The sequence below is a fragment of the Penicillium citrinum genome, assembly GCF_028827155.1.
Source record: "Penicillium citrinum strain IBT 23319 chromosome Unknown utg000001l:1.0-4955037.0:1.0-4956770.0, whole genome shotgun sequence".
Classification (NCBI taxonomy): Eukaryota; Fungi; Ascomycota; class Eurotiomycetes; order Eurotiales; family Aspergillaceae; genus Penicillium; species Penicillium citrinum.
The window spans coordinates 210,108-232,631 of record NW_026622686.1 but is presented as its reverse complement, the minus strand read 5'-3'; the positions used below and the strand labels follow the sequence as shown (position 1 = coordinate 232,631).

At 44.8% G+C, this 22,524-nt stretch overlaps 8 protein-coding genes across 8 annotated transcripts; 4 read left to right on the top strand and 4 right to left on the bottom strand.

Moving 5' to 3' along the window:
• Window positions 1-115: 115 nt before the first annotated feature.
• On the bottom strand, window positions 116-845 carry N7469_000089 (GNAT family N-acetyltransferase; the record flags this gene model as incomplete). The annotated part of the gene is made up of 2 exons (XM_056639009.1): window positions 116-360; window positions 413-845. 2 exons carry the CDS (start codon window positions 843-845, stop codon window positions 116-118), a joined length of 678 nt encoding a protein of 225 aa, XP_056504766.1.
• Window positions 846-3,546: 2,701 nt separating this feature from the next.
• N7469_000088 (aldehyde dehydrogenase family protein) lies at window positions 3,547-5,139 on the top strand (the record flags this gene model as incomplete). Its single annotated transcript, XM_056639008.1, has 4 exons — window positions 3,547-3,948; window positions 4,018-4,490; window positions 4,557-4,974; window positions 5,032-5,139. The coding sequence occupies 4 exons, from the start codon at window positions 3,547-3,549 to the stop codon at window positions 5,137-5,139; spliced, it is 1,401 nt and encodes a 466-aa protein (XP_056504765.1).
• A 1,557-nt stretch (window positions 5,140-6,696) lies between these two features.
• N7469_000087 (fungal specific transcription factor domain-containing protein) lies at window positions 6,697-7,937 on the bottom strand (the record flags this gene model as incomplete). Its single annotated transcript, XM_056639007.1, has 2 exons — window positions 6,697-7,524; window positions 7,596-7,937. 2 exons carry the CDS (start codon window positions 7,935-7,937, stop codon window positions 6,697-6,699), a joined length of 1,170 nt encoding a protein of 389 aa, XP_056504764.1.
• A 1,714-nt stretch (window positions 7,938-9,651) lies between these two features.
• On the bottom strand, window positions 9,652-11,172 carry N7469_000086 (uncharacterized protein; the record flags this gene model as incomplete). The annotated part of the gene is made up of 1 exon (XM_056639006.1): window positions 9,652-11,172. The coding sequence occupies one exon, from the start codon at window positions 11,170-11,172 to the stop codon at window positions 9,652-9,654; it is 1,521 nt and encodes a 506-aa protein (XP_056504763.1).
• Window positions 11,173-11,548: 376 nt separating this feature from the next.
• Window positions 11,549-13,575, bottom strand: N7469_000085 (GMC family oxidoreductase; the record flags this gene model as incomplete). The annotated part of the gene is made up of 4 exons (XM_056639005.1): window positions 11,549-11,754; window positions 11,812-12,480; window positions 12,552-13,129; window positions 13,181-13,575. Coding segments are annotated over 4 exons (1,848 nt in total), but the record flags the coding sequence as incomplete, so codon positions are not given.
• Window positions 13,576-15,311: 1,736 nt separating this feature from the next.
• On the top strand, window positions 15,312-17,337 carry N7469_000084 (Sodium/calcium exchanger membrane region; the record flags this gene model as incomplete). The annotated part of the gene is made up of 4 exons (XM_056639004.1): window positions 15,312-15,937; window positions 16,084-16,279; window positions 16,356-17,254; window positions 17,307-17,337. The coding sequence occupies 4 exons, from the start codon at window positions 15,312-15,314 to the stop codon at window positions 17,335-17,337; spliced, it is 1,752 nt and encodes a 583-aa protein (XP_056504761.1).
• A 484-nt stretch (window positions 17,338-17,821) lies between these two features.
• Window positions 17,822-19,855, top strand: N7469_000083 (DUF4246 domain-containing protein; the record flags this gene model as incomplete). Its single annotated transcript, XM_056639003.1, has 5 exons — window positions 17,822-17,890; window positions 17,945-18,021; window positions 18,074-18,152; window positions 18,217-19,197; window positions 19,262-19,855. The coding sequence occupies 5 exons, from the start codon at window positions 17,822-17,824 to the stop codon at window positions 19,853-19,855; spliced, it is 1,800 nt and encodes a 599-aa protein (XP_056504760.1).
• An 892-nt stretch (window positions 19,856-20,747) lies between these two features.
• Window positions 20,748-21,915, top strand: N7469_000082 (cupin domain-containing protein; the record flags this gene model as incomplete). The annotated part of the gene is made up of 2 exons (XM_056639002.1): window positions 20,748-21,208; window positions 21,270-21,915. 2 exons carry the CDS (start codon window positions 20,748-20,750, stop codon window positions 21,913-21,915), a joined length of 1,107 nt encoding a protein of 368 aa, XP_056504759.1.
• Between the last annotated feature and the right edge of the window lie 609 nt (window positions 21,916-22,524).

The following is a 22,524-nucleotide window of genomic DNA, read 5'->3' as shown; positions in this document are numbered from 1 at the left end:
ATCTTCAAAACGTTTCTAACCTGAAGGTCAAACTTATCCAAAGTTGTATCCTCAATGTGATATTCTCTCATGACTTCCATGGTAAAATATAGTCAAAATTCGCGAATAACACGTTTCAATCAGTACATCTCATTCCCCATATATAAGCAGTGCCCTTCCCACCATATTTATGCAACGCCATCGGAGTAGCTTCGACATCTCTGAATCCAAACCTCTCATATAGGTCATGACCGTCACGGGTTGCTTCAACCCAAAAGTCCTTAAGACCTAGACCTCTGCCAACCGAGAATCCATATCGCAGCAAAGCCGACCCGACACCTTGTCCGCAATATTCGGGGAGGACGCAAAGCGTTTGAAGCCCTGTGATTCTAGATTTCAGTAAATGCTCAATCAAGCATGCTCAAAATCTTACATCCAAATCGTTTCCCATTCATATATTTTGCCCTTACAAGAGTTGATTCCCCAATGAACTCATTGGCACAATCCACATTTGCCGTGGATGGCCATTGGGTTTCAATCTTAAAGTGCTCCACGATCTTAGGCTCCGTGAAATAATACCAAAGAGTCCAACCCATCATCTTTTCCTGTCCATTTGTGTCTTGAGTAACTGCTTTAAAAAAGTGCGCGGTCGGATCTTGTTGCATTTTGTTCACGAAGCCTTGTTCTCTGAACGCATTAACCTCGTCACTGTATGAACCGAACATTCTCTGATAGATGTTTGTTTCTGGCGTGTCTTTCTTTGCATTGTCATAAGCTATTGCTTGGGTTTGAGCTAGCGTCATACAATCTTCCTCCGTGGCAGGAATGACTTTGAAGTCGACCCTTGCTGGTGGAATAGCTCCCATGTTGACTGGTAAATCTGGAGTGGCGGTGAGGAGGAAAGGAAACATGCTTACTGCATATCCTGAGACGCTAATATATGGTGATCCCTGAGTCATATGTCAATTCAAGGGCGTGTATTAGCGTGGCTTCTTGGCCCCAAGGCTCTGACTATTCCTGTTTAATCCAGCTGATCATCGATGACATTCAAGGGTGTCAATGACTAGCCGGATACTGTGTTTGAATCAAGCTTAGAATGGCATGACCGATTCATGAAGTCCACCCATTTCATTGAATATCCTTCCATGTCTAAGACTTCGCCAAGAACCCCAGATTATGAGCCCCGCAAGGCGATCGGATCAGCAGCACTAAGTTCGCTGAAAATCACGATGGAGATGGCTTGAAGAGAAGCGAAGGGGGGCACGAATCGTTAGTATTTTCATCTCTCATTGTGTTCATGCTCTGTGCTCTGCGGCCCAAAGGGCCTTGAAATTACTGCATAATTTACTAGTATGAGATTCAGCCTCAAGAGTCCCTTTCAGATAAAAGAACTGAGTTTTACCGCAGACCAAATCCAGAGAGTCGAGTTTATGCCCCTGACTCATTCATTAGAATCGATGGTTGCCCGATAGTATCCAGGCGGACGCGTATCTGAGTTGGTCTGAGACTCTCACTGGCGCGAAATTTGATCATCACATCGAAGGGATAGAGATCTTTCAGTGCTTTTCAAATACTTTGATCATTACCTGATGTTGGGTAACATGATCATGTCTTCAGCTTGAGTGGATGGTTCTTCTGTGATGGTAACAGGAGACGGTTGATGTATCTTGTAAAGCGCGTTTGTCTATCCGATCCCAATCCCTGGAGAGTCTGAAAATCATTAAGCAAGGCCAACAGATTGAAGATATCGAATGTGAGTATAGCTATGAGAGTAATATCAATGCCAATTCTGTGTCGGCATATATAGTGAGCCCCTCAGTAATCCGGTGGGTAATGAATGCTTTGAATCTTCGTGGGAGCAAATGCGCAGTACCAGATACCTCGACATAGCGATGCATTTTGATCAGGTGTTCCAGTAGTAGCCAAGTTCTCTGTCATACACATCAATGGATTGAGATGCGCGGAAGACAGAATTATTGGTTGAACTCTCTCCCCGTCGGAAACCATCGCAACGGACTCGAAGGTTCCTCGGACCGCGCAGTGGGTCTCAGCGCGCTCACATATTCAGAATAAACGTCGAGAGCGCTAATCTCATAAAGACGAGGTAATTATCGAAACTCCAGAAGGTCAGCAAGTATCCGATTCACATCCGACATGGCACGTACATTCCGCGTTGCAATTCTCGAATGCGACACGCCAATCCCGCCTGTTGTCGATCAAGTTGGCAACTATGGAGATATCTTCGAGGCGTTATTGAAGAGAGGTCTATTGGCAGCCAATTCCACTGTGGATCTTCAAATCAGCAAATGGAATGTCGTGGGGAATCCGGTCTATCCAAATCCGAATGAATGTGATGCTTTTTTGCTTAGTGGAAGTAGTACGTTCTATACATACGACCATGCCGAACCTTTTAGTGGATGATGGCTAATCGGCGCAGAACATGATGCTTTTGCTGATGAGACTTGGATTGTGAGCTTGACACAATATATTCGAGGCATTGTGCAACATCATCGGAAGCCTGTTGTTGGCATTTGCTTCGGTCATCAAATCCTGGCACGCGCGCTGGGGGCGCGTGTTGGTAGAGGAGATGGTGGATGGGAGATCTCGGTGGAAGAGATAACTTTGACTGAAGATGGTAAGAAATTGTTCGGTCAAGATAAATTGGTATGTTGGATGCACCTTGTCAATGGGGTATGGAACTTGAACTTATCATTTTATAGCATCTACAACAAATGCATAAGGATGTTGTACATGAAGTACCGCAAGGCTGTGTCAACTTGGGGTATAGTCCTAAGTGCGCGGTACAAGGTCTATATATGCCCGGACTAGTCTGGAGTGTGCAGGCACATCCTGAATTTACTGAATTCATTATGGGATGTATCTTGGAGGCGAGGCATGATAATGGAGTCTTTGATGATGAACTATACCAGGATGGGAAGTCCAGGGCAGGAAAACAGACAGACGGGGAGAAGTTGGGAGAGAACATTGTTAGATTTATTCTGAAGAACTGTAAATAATTATCAAATCATTTATTATATTTTATTACTTTGCCTCTTGGTTCCAATTTGAAGGACCTATGCTTCTACCGGCTGGTAACTGTAGAAGCATAGGTATACCTTTAGTTACTTGTAGAAGTTGGTACTTCTACAGTCTATATAAATTCAAGGACAACTTGTCCTTGATTGAATCAAACATGAGCAGCACAACTGCTACACTTCCAATCTAAAGATATAAATAATATAATTTAGACCATTCCAATATATTCTCCCCATCTCAATCATAATTATTTTACCGATCTGCTCATAATTAAAATCAATCGTGGATATCTCTGCGATGACTAATATCACCTGATGATGAGGGGCATCGTGGAGACAGTCTCCAGCTCGACTTCCAATGGAATTCTCCCATTAAAAGACCGCGCGATAGGAACCTGTTCACCGCGCTATAAAGTCCGGACAGACCCCTCCGTGGAGTAGCTTGACCTTCAATTAGACATATTTGCGAGAATCCCCTAGACATCCTCATATCCTCACCCTGAATACTTTAGATATCTTCGCAACAAGCACCATGTCCAACCATATCAAAACTATCAACCCCGCGACTCATGAGGTCATCTTTGATCAACCGGGTACTTCCCTTCAAGAGGCTGCTCAAGTCGCCACAGCTTCGAAGAAAGCATTCGAATCTTATCGGAAGACAACTTTGAACCAGAGGAAGGAAATTGTGAAGCGCGCTCTTGATATTGTCGATACTCGTATCGATGATTTGTCTAAGGAGCTCACGACCCAAATGGGTCGTCCTATTAAATACTGCGCGGGAGAGATTAAGACTATGCGTCTTCGTGCGGAACATATGATGGATATTGCTGAAGAGAATTTGGCTGATCTTCCTGGTCAACCTCAGGAGGGATTTAGACGGTTTGTCAAGCGTGTTCCTCTTGGACCAGTTCTGATTGCCGGAGCTTGGAATGTAAGAATCCTTCCTTTTCAGTGCAATATTTATTCGTGGAGTACTTTGACTAACGGGTTGATTCTATAGTATCCCTACCTCACTACCGTCAACGCATTGGTTCCTGCCCTCATCGCTGGGAATACCGTCATCCTCCGCCCATCGCCCCAGACTCCTCTATTCGGTAACAGACTGGTTGAGATCTTTACGGAGGCAGGTTTGCCTAAGGATGTTTTCCAAGTCGTGCATATTGGAAGTCTGGATGTTCTTGACCAGGTGGCTCAGCTTCCTGAGGTTCAATCTATCTCTTTCACGGGCTCTACTGCTGGTGGAATTCGATTGCGCGAGGCTACTGCTAGCCAAGTCAAGCCTGTAAACCTTGAATTGGGTGGCAATGACGCTGCGTACGTTCGTCCTGATGTTGATGTCAAGAATGTTGCTGAAAACCTGGTTGATGGTGCTGTCTTCAACTCCGGACAGAGCTGCTGCTCTGTTGAGCGCGTATACGTCCATGAGAAGGTCTATGATGAATTTGTTCGTCTCGTGCAGGAGGATCTTAAGAAGTATGTCATTAGATTGACTACCCTTCGACTACCTTAAAACAACTACTGACTGGTATATTGTTACAGCTACAAACTTGGTGACCCCCATGATGAGTCTACAACTACCGGCCCTGTGATCTCAGCCCCTTCAAAGGTCAAGATTCAATCTCACATTGACGATGCGCTCAGCAAGGGCGCTGTTGATGTCACCCCGGAAAATGCCAGCTTTTCTTTGGCTACCACTGCTCTTAAGGGTAACTGGGTTGCACCCATCGTCTTGACTAATGTCAACCACGATATGATCACAATGAAAGAAGAGACCTTCGGCCCCGTTATGCCTATTATGAAGGTATCCAGTGACGAGGAGGCAATTTCTTTGATCAACGACAGCGACTACGGTCTAACGACTAGTGTCTGGACCAAGGATCTTGCTAAGGGTGAAGAATTGATTGACCAGATTGAAGCTGGTACTGTTTTCTTGAACCGCTGCGATTATCCTGCTCCGGTGAGTGCCCAACTCAATTCTTCGTTTTGAAGTTCTCGCGGCTAACAATTCTTTCAGGATCTGGCATGGACCGGATGGAAGACCTCTGGTCTTGGATGCACTCTTGGACCTCGAGCATACGATGGATTCACGAAGTTGAAGAGCTACCACATCAAGAGTGCCTAAGTAGCATTATTTTTTATTTTTATTTTTAACATATGATCGAAACAAAACTTGTACATAATGAATGCGATAAAATGAATTATACCCACGAATACTACTCATCCCCATAGACCTGGTTTTCTCAAGCTACATAGTAGACTACACATCGTCTGTACACGTACTCCCTCGATACTCTTCCAATCTCTTCGATCTTGGCATTCATTCATCTTCCTCCGACTGGTCCTTGTAGACCCACACCGCGGTCCGGGACCGCGCTCTCTTTCTCGAAGCGCGGTAATTTGTTTATCAGACATGAAGAGCTCGTGTTACCCCGCGTAAAATGTTTATCGTGTTGTGGGCAATGATTTTATGGATCCCAAGTTGGCATATGAGGATCGAGATACTCTCGCACCGTCGCGACATCAGTTCGGTGCGGCACTGTAGTGATATCCGAAATGTCATTTGTATCTGATTCTGCGATTTATATCTAAATAAATAAGTGGATATAATTAAAGATTCGCATACTATTTACTCTAGCGAGTCAGGAACACTTTTCTTATTTTCAAAATAACAAGAGAAATATTTTGGTGAAGTCCATAAAGAGACTCAGGCGGTCCAACCCTATACTTCGAATTTCTCAACATTCACTTTGACACGCTCTATTCCTAAAGTCACTAATAAGACACTCGGTCTCAGATGAACGATTAACTGTTGCATAAATACAAGTACCGGTAAATAAGACATCTTTAAGCCCACCAATGCTGCTGGACCGGCTATCTCGCCGACTTTGAACAGTATTATCGGCTGGAAAGGATGAATTTGTATCCGAGGTATGGATTCAGCGGGGATAATGTTGGGCATTGTCACAACTTTCAATAACACATCAACCTCGCATGTCTATATTCGGGGTGGAGATATTGGCACGAAGATGTCGACGAATTCAGTGACTACCACATTGAACCGGTTGTTGCTCCTATGTATTCCGAGGTAGGATAGACAATCCTATATCCAATATCGCTGATATCCTAAGGATGTCTCGATCGAATTACGGAGCGAGGTGAAGCTGTCTAGTTTGACCAGAGACACTTCTCTGTCTCTGGGAGCCTGGTGGATGGAGCGCAACGTGATAGAGACTGCTGCCATGGCTGCGCTGTTGGGCTTGCAATATGCAAATATGCATGTACCCCGAGCCATAGAGTAATTCCGATGCTGGCACGAAACCGGTCGTCTTAGATGCGCAAGGTAGGATCTAGTTTCCAATCTAACCACGGGAAGTCTCTAGGGTTTCTTGTTTACCCTTCTCCAATACCTTTTGATAAACTTTGTTCCCGGCTGGACACAAAACGATTTCGTCGGAAGCTTATCCCAGCGAACAATTCTATAAGGCGACCCAAGAAGCAGTAGTGTCCATCTCCTGGTGGATGTCGAGAGGCTTCGTCGATGCAAATGACTGTCTGTTGACGAAGCTCAATTCGTTGACGTCTAGAAGGCGAGCTCCTGGGGCACCCCGGTGTCATTGCCAGACGCCCTCTACTAAAAGAAACTGATGTTCGATAAGCATGTTTGTGAGGGAAAGCCCATTCAAGCAAATGAAATCCAGATTTGGTTTTGCTGCATTGTCCGACAGATATTCCAAGGGCCAGCCTCACCTTGCGGGAGCTGCCACATAACTTCAAGCAGAAGAAGCGTTCTCTGCATATTTCCCAGACCAAAATGAGTCGCCATCGCGATTAGTCGCGTTCTAAGACATTCTTGTTGTTCAGGTTTCACGAGACAAGAACCGACGACAGCAATAGGCCAGCATAGGCCGGAGTTAATGCGCGCCTCTGGAGATAGTTCGACCAGGTATGACATTGCTTCAGTAACGGCGGTCTGGATAAGACCATTGTAAATCCCATCCGCTGTATGCTCGTAACTGCCCAAGGAGGTGTAGAGGTAGATGAGCATTGCTTGTTGAAATATCAAGCCGGCGAGATACACCTCAGCAACGACGAATGGATATGGAGACCATCGTAAGATTTGTGCCTGAATAGATGCAAACATGGCCATATCATCGGCTGTTGGAACTACTGCAGGAGTCTCTTCCATCATCCATTGGCGGCCAAGATCGAAAATACACGGGATCAGGAGGAGGAGTTCAAGCCAGCATCCACACAGATTTCCGACATATTGGGTTTGTAGAAGTTCTCTTGCTCGTTGCTCAAGCTCGAGATTGAGAAATAGTTGTCCACTGAGACGAGCATCTATTGATATCATGCTCACGGTCGCTGTGTAGGAATAGTATTCAATCACGAAATCTTTCAATTCTCTCGGGACAGCGGTGTCGCTTTGTGCCAGGAGCTTTACAAGAAGTGTATTTGCTGCCGAAAGGTGATCGAATATTGTGCCTGTCATGTCACCCTTCGCAGTCTAATCCTTTGTTAGTAGCTTATCCCCTATAGATAGTAGATGGATAGTATATGAGTGAGTCCCTGTCTTACCTCTGTGAAACACATTAAAAGAGCACCAACTAGCAGCATCAGCGGATTTGACTCTTTTCCTTCGATAAACTCCGTCACTCCATGTCGAAATAGTTTGATTGCTTTGGAGTAATGTGAATGGGCGACTGCATCCGTCTCGTCCCGACGGCGAAACGCGCGATGGGCAGCACTTTGAGTGATGACCAGTTGGAGAAGAAGATCACTGCTAAACGCGAGCGGAACAATTTGAACCAGAAACGGATTGATTGGAGTTGATCCATTGGCCATGCAATCCGCAGTGGTGCTTAAATAGTGACTGAGAAGTTGATATGATTCCGGATCATATCCAGGTAACATGGACATGGTTCTTGGAACCACATTTCCAAAAGGAGCTCTCTGTATCAATGAAATATCACTACTACTCCCTGTTGAATGCCGACGATCTAAATGTTCATTTATTGGCGCAAGGTCGTCGGGCTCATCGCTGGCACTAACCGATGGCGACCCAATCGACGAAACCGAAGATTGCCGCCTTGAAGAAGGACTTGTCGAGAGTTTGATAGCTTCATGTTCATCAATGGTCTCTGGTAAACTAAAACGTCTCCCATCTCCAGATATCGCCGAGGATTCATTCTCTGGTCCGGAATTCCTTCTCCCAGGGATAGTTGTTGGCCATGAACATCCCAACTCATTTCGAGAACAACCTCCACAGATAGGCCGAACCTCATCGCACTTCTTCTTCCGACGCCTGCAGGTCCAACACCCCGTGCGCACACGAACTATGCGCGTTGTCCTTGGCTGTCGATCTGGCGGCATTCTTGTTTTTTTGTTAGGCTGAGGGAAAGGGAAAAGAACGCTATCAGCCACGATGGCGAGGAAGAAGGGGCGCGCTGATAAGAACGTTACTGTGGGGTAGAAACTCTATTGAACCAGTCTGCTTCACGCTGAATGGTCGAATTGGGGCGTGGTTTGGTTACGTAGGACGTGCAGATCCGGGCTATCAGGAGGGTTTCAACCTGATATCATGCAGTACGGGGTAGAGGACTTCGGAATTTACTCTTCGGCCGTGGGAAAACATTCTCAGCATCGTGAATGCAAACAAATGACTTCTTAAAACAAATTTCATCGCCTCCGGCTTATCGTGCCAAGCATTTTTGTATGCCGCAGTTACACACATGCGACCACGGAATGTCTTTAGAAGAGTATTTCTGCAATTTTCATTCTGACACTTTATGGACAGTATTTGTAGTATTTTTAAAAAAATTTTACTTGTCTTGATTTACCCCAATTTGGAAACTTTTATGGTCTATCAATCTGCTTCAGCTGCCAAATGGTTGGTCCACTCTTCCACCCACTAAATCCCTCCAAGTGCCTTTGAACCAAAGCGTGGCTCATTTTCAAAGGGACGAGTAGCATCGAAAGATTTACATATTAATATTGGCTTGGCTAATCCTTACAAGACTTGAGAAATTTCGAATCTCTCTGCTTGTCCTATCTACTGAGTCTCCTTAGAGACAGTAACCTACCTCACTACTGGAATATGACTGAGGTGAATGGGTTTCCCATGGAGAAGTTGCGACAATATAGCTACGTTTCCTTTAGAGGCATTCTATTTTGAAAGGACTTCAAGAAAAAGTCCTCCATGAATAAGATTGGGAAGTATACTGAATCCAAATACAAATACAAGTGCTAGTCTGTACGGAGTACAATAAGCAGAGTGAATTGAATTGTATACATCGTCCTGTCCTGCTTTTGATATTCACCCACTTGGAGGGCGTACTGCTGTCAATTTAATACTTTGGAATGAGTGGTATTTAATAGCAATGGGACTTGGCCGAACCTCTGATTTCCATTACAGATTCGCCATTTCATTCACTGGTCAATTTGGCGTACTATTAAATATCTGCTAGATGAACGAAATTTCCATGAATGCTAGTGCCAATCCGCATTATTATGAGCTTGAAGAGTCAAGCTTTCAGTCGAGCAAAGAAAATTCATCGAGTAAACCGTTATGCATATTCAGAGTTGACAATCTTTGAATGCATCTGAGTAGTTTTCATGACGTATAAACATGAACCTACTCATGACGCGATATCCCCAGGGTTGTCAGAACTAATGAATGACACTTCTCGATAAAATTCATGACTTCAATCTCATCATGCCACGCATCATTGTACGCCGCACTTAGACACATGCGACCGCGAAATGTCCCCAAGAAGAGACCCAATCCTGTACCCAATTCTTCACCTGTTACCCATGGGTTATCAATCTCGAAAGGCCCCTGTTGAGCCGGTATAAGTTTGTCAATCACCCCAAGACTGGAGATGGATGCTGAAGGAGTGGGATTAGGTGGTGGAACGGGCGGATCTTCTTTTCCAACCGGATATTCAGGCGTAGAAAGCTGCCAATACGACGGGACCATCGATATATGTTCCTCATCATTCTTAATGGCCAAATAGTACAATTTAACTTGATCAATGACTCGAAGCATTTCTCTCCGAATCTCAATTTCGCTTGGGGACTTTGCGGAACGATCCGGAACATCAAGATCGATTGCCATGCTCTGTCCTGAAACAGAATGGTAAACTGCAGCGGCATGGTCGGATGTGGAGAATGGTGGCTTGCAGTGTTCGCGCTCGTTGATCAATGAGTAGCTGATATATCGAACTGGTCGCTTTGTGGAGCGTCGCTCTTGGATGTCTCGTATGACTATCGCGATTGAAGCGTGGTATACATGGGTCACGCTAGCTTGAATCCCTTTGCATGCGAGGAGTATTCTGGATGAAATATCTGGTGAAATATCGAAAGCGACACGCTGGTGTGTACCTGGTATACTCCTTCCAGCCCGGAAGGGTATAATTGATATTTCAGCCTTTTTGCGAAGCAGAGTATTGTGATCGATTATCTTCTTGAATCTTGCCTCTCTCTTCGGAGTAAGAGTCTCCGGGATATCAGCCGCCATTCTCAACGGAGGACTGAGTCTTTTCCATTCATCACCAAAGTCTGGAACCATAAATGTATCAGGTTTATCGAATGCCCGAGCAGCATGACGAATAAGATTTCCCATCAAATGAAGCGACCCGATTCCGTCAATAATATCATGTTGTGATCTCAATACGATATCGATGGCTACCCGTTGCTTTTCAAGCTCTCTTCGCTTCACAATGAAGAGCGTTGGGAGCTTAGGAACTGGTGGATCTGAATTACACCAGTCCTGTCCAGATTGAGTATCAGTCACCATTTGAAACGTCTCATCAAGCCATGATTTCTTGTATTGCTCCAAATTGTCTTTTGGCAGTTGATGATAGATTTTCCGGCATCTTTTCAGTTCATGGTTATATTCAACCCACGATGCAATTGTAGGATGATCATGTCTTAGATACGTCCATGCTTTTTGCAAAGCTTCGATGGCGCGTGACTCTTCTATCTCACTTTCATCCGGAATATACAGGGAGACATGGGCGGTCATAGCGAAGAATGTCCGGCCTGTTCCGACGAATCTTCTAGCAAGCGTTGTGTAGAATTGTTCTACTTCGTCGATATCGCGCTCCCATCGACCCGGCGCAGTCTGCTGCCATGAGAATGCTTCTTTAGTCATTTTGATTTCTATATTCTTGTTGATTGTGCGTTGGATGAAGTTTGCCGGCAATAGAGGTCCTCAGGAATCGTCTGCTTTAAATCTCACGGTGATCCGTGAAGACAAAGGAAGAAGTCCGTGTCTAAAGAAATCGAAAAGTCACACGTTCCTCAAATACTTCACCAAAATTACTAAATCCAACAGGTGGGACTTCCAGCTGATCATATACGAGCAGCAGATGACGCATAAATTATTTGTTGAAATGCTTATACGATGTCTGCATGAGCCGAAGTTTAGCCGATGATCGATCTATTGAACTTCGGCCCGGCAACCCGGCCATTTCATATTCATTCAAGTTCATCTCTACAAAATCAATTATTGATTATATACGAATATCTTAGTCGCTCCTCCAGTCTTCTTTGATCATATCAGCGCCCTTCTCAGCGATGGCGTATACTGTTGCCTGGAGATGAGCCCCGATTTGCCTGGGCATGATACTTGCATCAATGACCCTCAACCCGCGTACCCCATAAACTCGTAAACGCTCGTCGACAACTCCAGTATGTGCGCCTTTTGAGCCTCCCATTGAGCATGTTCCGATTGCTATTGACTCATTAGACTAGACTCGGCCAGCTTCCAACTGGGTCTTGAGGGACTCACGATGCCAGTCAGTGATGGTATACTCCTCCATAAAATGCTCATCGGATTGTGTATTTGATGTATCCGAGTCTTCGTCAGGTGGAGGAAACACACGACCCTTGGTAATTTGGCTCAATGGCTCTGTTTCACAAATTTTGTCTGCGAATTTCCTTGCGAGAGTCATGACGCTCTTGTCATATTGACCGGGGCCCAGGTAGTACTTTGGATCAATGATGGGTTTATCGTCGACTGTGACTGGGTATTTCGCATCGGACTGGGGCTGAATATGGATTGATCCCCGTGATAATGGATATTGTAGCATTTGAAGCATAGTTGCGTATTTCTTGTTCGGGTCAGAGGTGAAGAATGGACTCCAATTCCCTAGGTCGAAGATATACTCTATATGCCCACGATCTTGACCATAGTTGATAGCATTTTGTGTACTTATATTAGCTCCCCTTGGCTCGCTTGTTTGTCCAGGAATGCTTTGTTTTATTCCAGGGCTGGAATCTTCGTTACCAGGCATGATATCTGATAGGGAGCAATAGGCGACTGAACAGGGCAATATTGTCCATGGTCCTGTCTTTGACGTTGCATAAGCACGATCTGCGGCTTCACGGAGAACGGGATTATTGACAATGTCATCACGAGACGAGAGTGTCGGCAATACTTCGTAAATGCTCGCAAACACTAGGTGGTTATTAGTGATTTGATTCTCCAGGTTCCTACCAATGCAACTCTAGAGCATTATGTCAACCTACTCATATGGTCTTGTAGATTTTCTCCCACATTCTTATTCTCGACCTTGACTTCGATACCTGCGGCCTGTAGGATATTCCGTGGACCAACACCGGAGAGCTCCAAGATCTGCGGCGACTGCACACTCCCAGCACTTAAAATAATTTCCCTTCTGGGTTTTGCTTCGAATACTTGCCCTTCTTTGCGTACTCTCACGCCAGTAGCTGTCCATCCCGAGTCGTTTCCCTCCAATATAATATTTAGAACGGTCGCGTTGGTGATCACATGAAGATTTCCTCTCGCTGCAACTGGAGCATAGTAAGCTGAAGCAGAGTAACTACGTGTTTGCTGACTAGGGTCGATGCTGCAGACCATATTCCATGCTCCAGAGTTTCTCCCGGTCAGACTATCGTCTGTAGAGGAAATACCAAGAGTATTCAGGGTTTCATGCCAGTACTGGTGTGCTTGTCCGTATTGTTTAATATGTGTTGTTTGAATTGGACCTTGAGATCCATTGAATTCTGCCTGATATGATGAGTTATAATACTTCTGATGCTCAGCAGTGGGTGGATGGAATGTCTCGCTGCGCAGAAAGTAGGGACTACAATATATGATCAGTTAAGAATGCATTTTTTATCAAGTACAGACCTACAGTAAATCATTCCAACCCCAACCAGGGTTACCAAGTTCAACCCAAGCATCATAATCATCACGATGGCCACGATTCCAAGCCATGAAATTCAACGCGCTTGTCCCACCGAGAACGCGTCCTCTAGGCCATGCAAGAGATCGACCCATCAGACCAGGTTGCGGGATTGTTTCAAATTTCCAATCATAATGTGACCCGATTGTTTCTCCATATCGACCTGGTACAGTAATAGAGCCTTCGTCTTCGCCGTTTAGAGCAGATGGACCAGCTTCAATTACCCCCACATGGGCTTGAGGATCTTCACTGAGTCGTGCAGCGACTACAAGACCAGCAGTTCCACCACCGACGATTAAGTAGTCGAATTGAATGTTAGAGAACTCCATAGGATTTTCTTTTGTGTCTGATATTTGGTATTGAATAGGTGTGTAGAAAGAAGTGTCATGTCAACTGGAAAGCAAAGCGTGATAATTTCTGCGGGGAAGCTAGATGGGAAGCCTTACAGCCTTGCTCTACTACGCATTATTCTGATAGATCACTACTAAATGAGGAGTATACACTCTGGAAGTTCAGATATGGATTATTATACTTCTATCAGACAAATGCGTCCTGCGTAATAGTTTTCAGTGGGCTACTAATTTAAAGGGCTCAGTACCATGCTGTATACCATCGGCAATAACACCTCCGTAAGCAGTATAATACAAGGAGAGCTTAATGCGTTCAATTTCAGAGTTAATAACGGCGAATTGACCAGGAGTATCAACTCATTATCTCGGATTTGACGAAATACTTGACCAATGAGCAATTGATAGAATGTTCGGTCTCTGGCCCTACGAAAAAGGGGACCGAGTTCGGTCCAAATGGACCCTTTGAACAGTGCTTGACTCCAGATGCTTCAAGACGGTCCACTTAAATCGTCTAGTAGCTCGTGTGACTGCTGATCAATAGACCCCTAGGGCTGCTAGATCTTCTATTGAATAATACTCCGTACTAGTAGAGTATGTAATGCTCATGCCTATGCTCTTTTATTGCAGCATTCCATTGATTCTATTAGACAAAGGCCAATATGAAGGCAGATCGTTATTTCAAAACACAATAGATACGATGCAATCTCCAATTTGTACTCGGCCGATTCTTCTGCCAAGTGTTTGATGTTTGTTTGTCTCGAGGGGACAGAAGGAATCGGGCGTCCCACAAATGCGAACCCCAACGATTCTTATCTAGGAAGTCGATCAACGGAGAAAAAAGAGACACAACATTACGAAGTATTATACGGAGTAAATGGATGACCACGACGGGCTGCTTGATCATCAATCGCCACATTCTTTTATGCCGGGCTAACGGTTAGACCTCTTGGTTTAGGGCTGAGTATTTCCCATATCGACCTCGTGGCATATCCTGCCCTACAATTCCAATCTTATCAACTTCCTCTAAGCCATGCTCCATTCTCAAAAGTGTAACGGCGAGGATGACCCTGAGAAATGCCTTTCAGGGGCCGAATTAAATACCTCATTCCCCCCCCCCCCTGAAACTAAATAATTGGTTGATAAATACTCCGTTCTCCATCTGCCCCAATCCAGTCCACCCGAATACGACACACGCTTATCTTCTTGGCAAGGGTCATTTGGGCTTGGCTTGAGCCCATCAACTTTCCCCCCCCTCCCGAGGGGATTGTCTTGTCCAAAGAATCCCCTCCCAACTTCGGTTAGTTGATATACCAAGACGCTAAGAAATGCCACGATCGATCATCTTCCCATGGCTTTCACGTGATTTCAAGAAATTGACATTCTCAAAAGGGGCGAAAGGAGGTCCGTTTAAAATGTCAATGTGGCGCTGACACTGTCAAAAGATCTTCTACAAGGTTTTTTTTCCCTTCGATTGGGTCGTTTATCAAACAAATCGCTCAGTTTTTCCCAGACGCGACAGCCACGCGATCAACTTCACGACATTCGTTTACACTCGTACACTCGTTTATTTAACACATTCCGACCCCAGTCATTCATACCAAGCGAATACGAAGAATAATCCAATCTCCTGAATCAAATATTAGGCCCACGAATTTCCCTCGATTTGCCTCGAACTCTGAAATTGACGACATTGATATTCTTCCCTCCCCCAGTACACACTTCGTCTCAGTATGGTCACAAATGGCAATGCAGCACGAAACGGGCATTTGCATCACAACATCGGACATGAGGAGGAATCGGGATTAATTACAGATTGTGCCCCTGAGCACAGTTTCGGAAGTGAGCATCGATTCAAGAAATGGTCTTCGAATCGTGGGTCATTTCTAAACTTGAACTACTCATGCTTTTCCGAGTTAGCAATGCTAATACATTATCCCAATTTCTTTCCTGAAGATCAAGATCCTGTCGAACCCAATCCCCGTAAAGATGGCGTGTCTCATCATGCCAGAAGACTATTCCACAAGAGTCAATCCTCTGCAGATTTTAGGAGTAGAGATCGATCATTGCCAGTCCATGGCTGTGCTGCTTGTGGACATCCCATTATAGCCTTCAAGGAACAGGTCAAAGTCCTACTTTCATTCAAGAATTCTATATCGCTCATTTTCGCGCTGGTCGCCATCGCTTTTTCCGCTCTGAATACCCCGGCTTTGGTTGTTTTTATATGGAATCTTATTGCCATCGTTCCATTGTCGATAACACTCACTTTTGCGACCGAGAGATTGTCTCAAGATTTGGGTGAGACTTCTGGAGCTCTACTTAATATTTCACTTGGGAATCTTGCCGAGTTGATCATCTTGTGAGTGAATTCTGCTATACTCCTGTGTTGGTCGTGATCTGCACTTATACAAGTACTATAACTTACCTTGAATTTTCTTTTAGTATGTGAGATATAATTGAGAATCTTAGAACTCGCAGGGAACACTCCATACTAACTGGAATTAGCACTGCATTAATGAAGAATAACATCAAAGTCGTCCAAGCATCTCTACTTGGATCGGTACTTGTCAATCTGTTGCTTGTTTTAGGGTCTGCCATTATCGCTGGAGGCGTGATTAGTCCTGATCAAACCTATAACAACGATGTCACTCACTCATTTGTCGGACTATTGAACCTGACTGTTTCATGTCTGATGATTCCAGTCAGTTTTTTTTTTTTTCTAACCTTCAATATTTCAAAATCCCAGAGAGGGAGAGTATCAGCTAACATTCTGATAGAGTGCTTTCTATGGGAGTGTCAAAAGCGTCAAGTCCGCAGACCACATGGCTTTGAATTTCAGCAGAGGAGTCTCAATCATTCTCTTAATCATCTATTTCCTCTATTTGTTTTTCCAATTCCGGAGTCATCCGCATATCTTCAGATCCAGATCGTTGGCATTCCCTGTGGAACACAACCCAGCTGACAAGCACACCTATCGACCATCATACGACCCAGTCTTTACTGATATCGAATCAAGACGTAACTCACTGGAGAGCATGAAGAACCACAACCGAACTCGTCCTGAAATGCAAGAGATTTCATCCTCGGCCGGGTCAACCTCCCAAACCCCAGTCGATACCGAGACAGGACTTCCATTGGCCCATCTGGATTCAACAGAAAGAGGAAATGCTTCCTACCATGGCCATTCGGCCGATCAGTTCTCCGAGACTGATGAGTCTCACTATTGTCGAAATTCCGTTCTGGCAGGCCGCACTGTATCATTATTCCTTCTGACTCTCTCCACGGTCCTCATTGCAATGTGCGCCGAATTTTTTGCATCCAGTTTCGAAGTTCTCAATGATAGAGGTGTGCTCGGAGAATCTTTCGTGGGCTTGATTATCATTCCCATTGCTGGTAACGTCGCAGAGAACGTCACTGCGGTCGTTGTCGCAGCCAAGAATCAAATGGATCTTGCAATTAGTGTTGCACTAGGCTCGGCCATCCAAATTGGTCTGTTGGTTGCTCCTATGATTGTTTTGGTTGGATGGGGCATGGGTAAACCGATGAGTTTGCACTTTGATAACTTTGGGATGATCACTCTCGTTGGATCTTCTGTGCTAGTTAGCTTCATCGTTCTTAAGGGAAAGACTAATTACCTGGAGGGTGCCATCTTATGTGCATGCTTTGCTGCTATCTCGTGAGTATTCTCCAGATCTTTTTCTCTATGACCTTCACTAATTGCTTAACAGAGTTGGAGCGTTCCTTTTGCCAATCGCTTAATCTATCAACGGCCGCATTCAATCTTGTTCCTGACCGTTCCATTTCTATCTTCTTCTACAATCTTTATATTTTTCATGTACACAATTTGTCCCAATATTGCTGGTGATCATTGGGTTTACCTTGCATATACAAATATCTTGGAGTTGTAATTGCCAACTCCATATACAATTTAGTCAAAAATATAATTCTTGACAAAAAAATCTCTTTAATTCAACAAGCACTTTATCAATTCTTCTAGACCTGTCGCTTAGATTGATCCAAATCAAATCAAAAGGTCAAGGCGCCACAGTTCTACACTAATTTAGTTTCAACCAAACCTGGACTTAGCGTTGTCTAGAGGGGCCATCTGCCTGGAATTAACCTCTTTCTGCCTGGACCCTCAGCGACCGCCACAATATTTAAAGACTCGCAATTTGGGGCTATTTCAACTTTTTTACAACACAATTTCACGCATTGGAGACGAGATTTTTTTTTCCTGCTCAAAATGACATCCGAAACCAATCCTCAATTGTCTATGCCAGGGTTTAACGAGAAATTGAATGTTGAGCCGAGGGTTAGTACTCGGTAGCTTTCCAATGGTATACAACACTATGCTGATAAATATCAGGCCAATGTTTTAGATGATTTCACACCTGGATTTCCAATGGCTTTGGACGGTTATCTCTTGGAGGAGGGATATATAGAGTATGTCGCATCAGCAGATGGAGATCATCGCACCATTTAACAATTGTTCTAGAGATCTAGTCACACACCGAGAGCTTGTAATGATGCGGGTGATGAACAGGATCATTGAGAAGCCCGATTGGAACACAAAGGTATGCTTGGAAATGAGTATCAGGATATTTCAAGGTTGAATCCCCTTCTGATAACTTTGGATAGGTCTTTGATGAGGAAATCATTGCCAAATGGCGCAATGAGATCGCCCTAAGCGGACAGGATGTGACGACCAATATGATGGATTGGATCATCGAGGAGCTTCAATGGAAGACTACAGTGCTCAAGGAGAAAGGTTTTGTGACAGTATTCGATGTCGGTGTCGTCCGATCTGATACGGCAATCTCCAAGGATCTAAAAGATGCATTGAAGGATGCCGTCAAGTCATTTGAGGATATCCCGGAAGATCAAAAGGACTACCATCCCGGATCCGATGATAAAGTAGTCGACCTTGTACACCCTTCGCTTTTCCCGGTGATATATGGTCGAACTCGCGTACTACCTGAGACGGTCATGGATCTGGAGAACTGCTTCAACTACATCGGGCAAGGGGAGACTATCCCCGAGCCTTCAAAGGAGGACTGCGGTAACCCCCGTTTAACTGGATATCGCTGGAATCGGCCCTATGATGGAGGTTGGCCATGCTACAGTACGAAGTTCCAGTGGCTTCCATGTGACGTGGAGCTTCTCGACAATGATCAATGCCGAATCATCTCATACATCAATAATGCGCACCCTGTGCATCACAAGTCTTTATACGAGACGGTTGAGAAAATAATTGCTCGAACAATCCCTCTTTGGGAACAGAGTCTTCCTCGGAGCAGATCTCGCAGGATTACGTATGATAATGTTGAGTATGGTGAACATTCAGAACCTCAGCCAATCCACCCAGACTACGAGGCTTGGAAGTTGTTAAGTAGTGAGGAAAAGAACGAGTTTTGGAGAAAGGATAGTGAGTGGAGGGCAGCTCGACCCATTGTTCTTCCTGAACCAGGTGATTTCGTTCCGCAGGCCAAGAAGAAGCTCAATATGCGCAAACGTTTCCCGAACACCAAGCTTCAAGTGATTGTGAAATTAGCGAACATTGAACTGACACCCGAGAAACCGAATTATGACGGAGGTTCCTGGCATATCGAGGGACAGATGGTAAGATTCACCTATCTTTGAACTCATTCGAGTACCAGGATACATATACTGATTTTCTGATTAGAATGAGCGTATCTGCGGTACAGCAATCTATTATTTCGACAACGAGAATATCACCGAGAATACACTGGATTTCCGTCAGCGAGGAATGGCCGATATGATGGACCTGAACTACGAGCAAAGCGAACATCAGTTTCTGCAGCAGGTCTATGGTTTTGGAGAAGATATCAGTGGCAGTGGAGGAGAAGACATCACTCAAGACCTAGGGGGTGTCATCTGCAAAGAAGGTCGACTCTTGGTATTCCCCAATACGGTCCAGCATCGCGTGTCTCCGTTTTCACTGGTCGATCCATCGAAACCGGGTCATAGAAAAATCCTGGCATTGTTCCTCGTGGATCCCCATCGTCGAGTCATCTCATCTGCCAATGTACCTCCACAGAGAGAGGATTGGGGTCTTGAAAAGCAGGGACTGGTTGATAAGGCGATTTCGGGATTACCGACGGAACTGCAGCATATGATTGTGGGAGATTTACGTCCGTTGATGAAAATGGAAGAAGCTAAGTCTCATAGACTCGAGCTCATGGAAGAGCGCGGGCTCAGGTCGGAGTTTAGTAATAAGGCTTTTGAAGCTGGTGATTTCAGTCTGTGTGAGCATTAGCGGGTCTGATATAGATTAGCTACATTCAATATAGCCAACAAGTTGATCTTATATCAGAGTTCTTGATATTTATGCTACTTTGAAATCAGCCTATATTTGAAGTGAAGTTGTAATGTCTGTTTAGCAAAGAGGCTAAGTGAACCTGAATTTTTGACTAGGAGACTTCGGAATCACCGGCAAGTGGGTATCAAAATGAAAACCTGGCAAAAAGAATCCCCAAGGATTGGAACAGCTGTACTATGTATGCTTCCAATGATGCAGTATTATACCAGTCCGGGAGACTCATTATTAAATGTCGGGAGAGTTACCGTTAATTCGCTGATGAATGCCTGTTCGTCCGTCGCAGCTTTTCAATATAAACGAGCATGCCCTAATTCCTAACTCGGTAGAAAATAGTACACCACCCTTTTAGCACACTCGTCTTATCGAGTTCATATCTATTTCTCTTCATAAAAGAACAGCATTTTGCTCTCTTTAAATCATATTACTCCTCTGAATGATTTCAGAAACTGAAACTTAGTCGCTACAAAGTGGATCGTGCAAATGGACTTCCACCTCGTTTAGGCAAATTCAAATGACGATCGTAATAGGTGGAGAATCGCATGCGCAACCTCTTTCGCAGGTTTCGACGCCGGACTGTTAGAAACAGAGTCCAACTCTGTCGATCCGGGTTTGCCGATGTATTCTCAGTGCTTCTGCAGACAGTTTCACCCGCGTAGGTGCATCATTTTGGAGATGAACTTCCATTGCGCAGTCCCCACGCCCACCAATTTTCCCCAATTAATACCATTAGCTCAATCCAGGTCCGGAATTTCCGACCAATCTTGAAGATGAATATAATATTCGACCCCTGCACAATTGACTGGTTTCCAGTGATCAATCAAGAATCAATATGTTGACGGCGCTGTGCTTCTTGCTCGCCTCCCTGGGTGTTGGCCTTGTCCAGGCACAGCCTACACTCGAGGATCTTTATCTCGACAATGCGCCATCCTCGCCGCGTCCATATGTTATTCCTCATTATGCAAACTCGCATTCTGTCACGATCGGTTCGCAGCTCTACCGCTTCACTGTCACCGGTCCATCATCAGACTATGCATTCACACTCATGAGCACCAATGCCCCTTTCAGTGGATCTTTGGGTGTGTTGCCTCATATTCATCGCAAGCATTATGAGAACTTCTTCTCTTTTAAAGGACGGTTTCAATTATGGACTCAGAAAGGTGAGAGTGAGCAGCAAGCTCGTATGCTCTCCCAAGGTGATTTTGGCTCTGTCCCTCGCAACACCACCCATACATTTCAGATTCTAGATCCTGATACCGAGATGGTTGGCGTGATTGTCCCTGGTGGATTCGAGTAAGTTGTCCTTCAAGTTTACATCTACAATGAGAAGATTCACCAACTCATATGTCACCAGGGATCTCTTCTACACTCTTGGCACAAATTATACCTCCGGGACAGACACACCTTACGTCCCCGAGGCAGTTAACAGCTCCTCCTCGACCCCAAGTGGCTCCATTATGAACAAGTTGCAATCCTTCGATGTCTACGCTCAACTCGGATTTGAGCCTCGACGCGATCTCGTGAATGGAACTGCCCCCATCGATAACAGTGAATGGCATACCGGTAACAATGATCTTGGGACTCCTGGACAGCCATACTTCCTCGCCAATGGTTACGGACCAAAGTATCTGAGCTCCGAACATGGATATCAAGTTGTTCAACCGCTCGTTTCGCCCAAGCAAGCCCAGGATACCAACTATACTCTCTCGACTATCTCGCTCAGCCGTCAGACTAAGAATAGTCCCCCTTCATACACCCTCGCTGGTGCCGCTGCTTTTGAGGTTTTGGAGGGTACCTTGTCTATCAAAATTGGTGATTATCCACTGGCTACCCTCCAGATGGGTGATGTGGCTTTCATTCCTGCCCGTGTACCCTTCACTTATTATACTGAGCTTGCCTTTGCCAAGGTGTTGTATGTGAGCAGTGGGCACAATGGTGTTGATCAGCAGTTGATTAATGCTGGCAAGAGTTGGGACTGGGTTACCTTTCCCAAATACTAGAATGCCAGCTATGGATAAGTCACTTGTCATTCAATATTTACCCACCTATCTCAATGGATAGACTTGAGAATGAATAGAATCAATTCCCATATTTTTAGGGTAGACTACTACCAAGCTTCCTCTGATGGCTTACTGAATTTCAGAATTTACTATTTCAAGTCAGCTTATGCCATGACAGATAGTCACCAGTATTTGTATAGACCATCCTCGCATTTGATTCGCTCGTCTGCATTACAACTGTAGTCATCTTCAGCCTAGTCTGACGAATCACAGCCACAGCTCATCTTCATTGATAGAACATTTTCCCAGATAGGAATATGAATTCCGTGTCAGAACTGCAAATATCACCGCCATCCATTCGGAAGTTAGAGTCTCGTTTTCACAGCCAATGAGTTATCGCAAGTGTAAAACAATTCCGTAGTGCCTTTCCAATTCCCACAATCACAAGTTTCAATCATCCAGTCTCGTCCGTCTTAACTCCATTATTATTAACTAATAAAGTAACGACCTACCCCAACTACAGAGGGCTCCGTAGTATATATAGATCAAGAACTCCGTTCTGTGTAACATCGCCCTACTGCAAAAGGCCCCCACTTATACGTGAGGAGT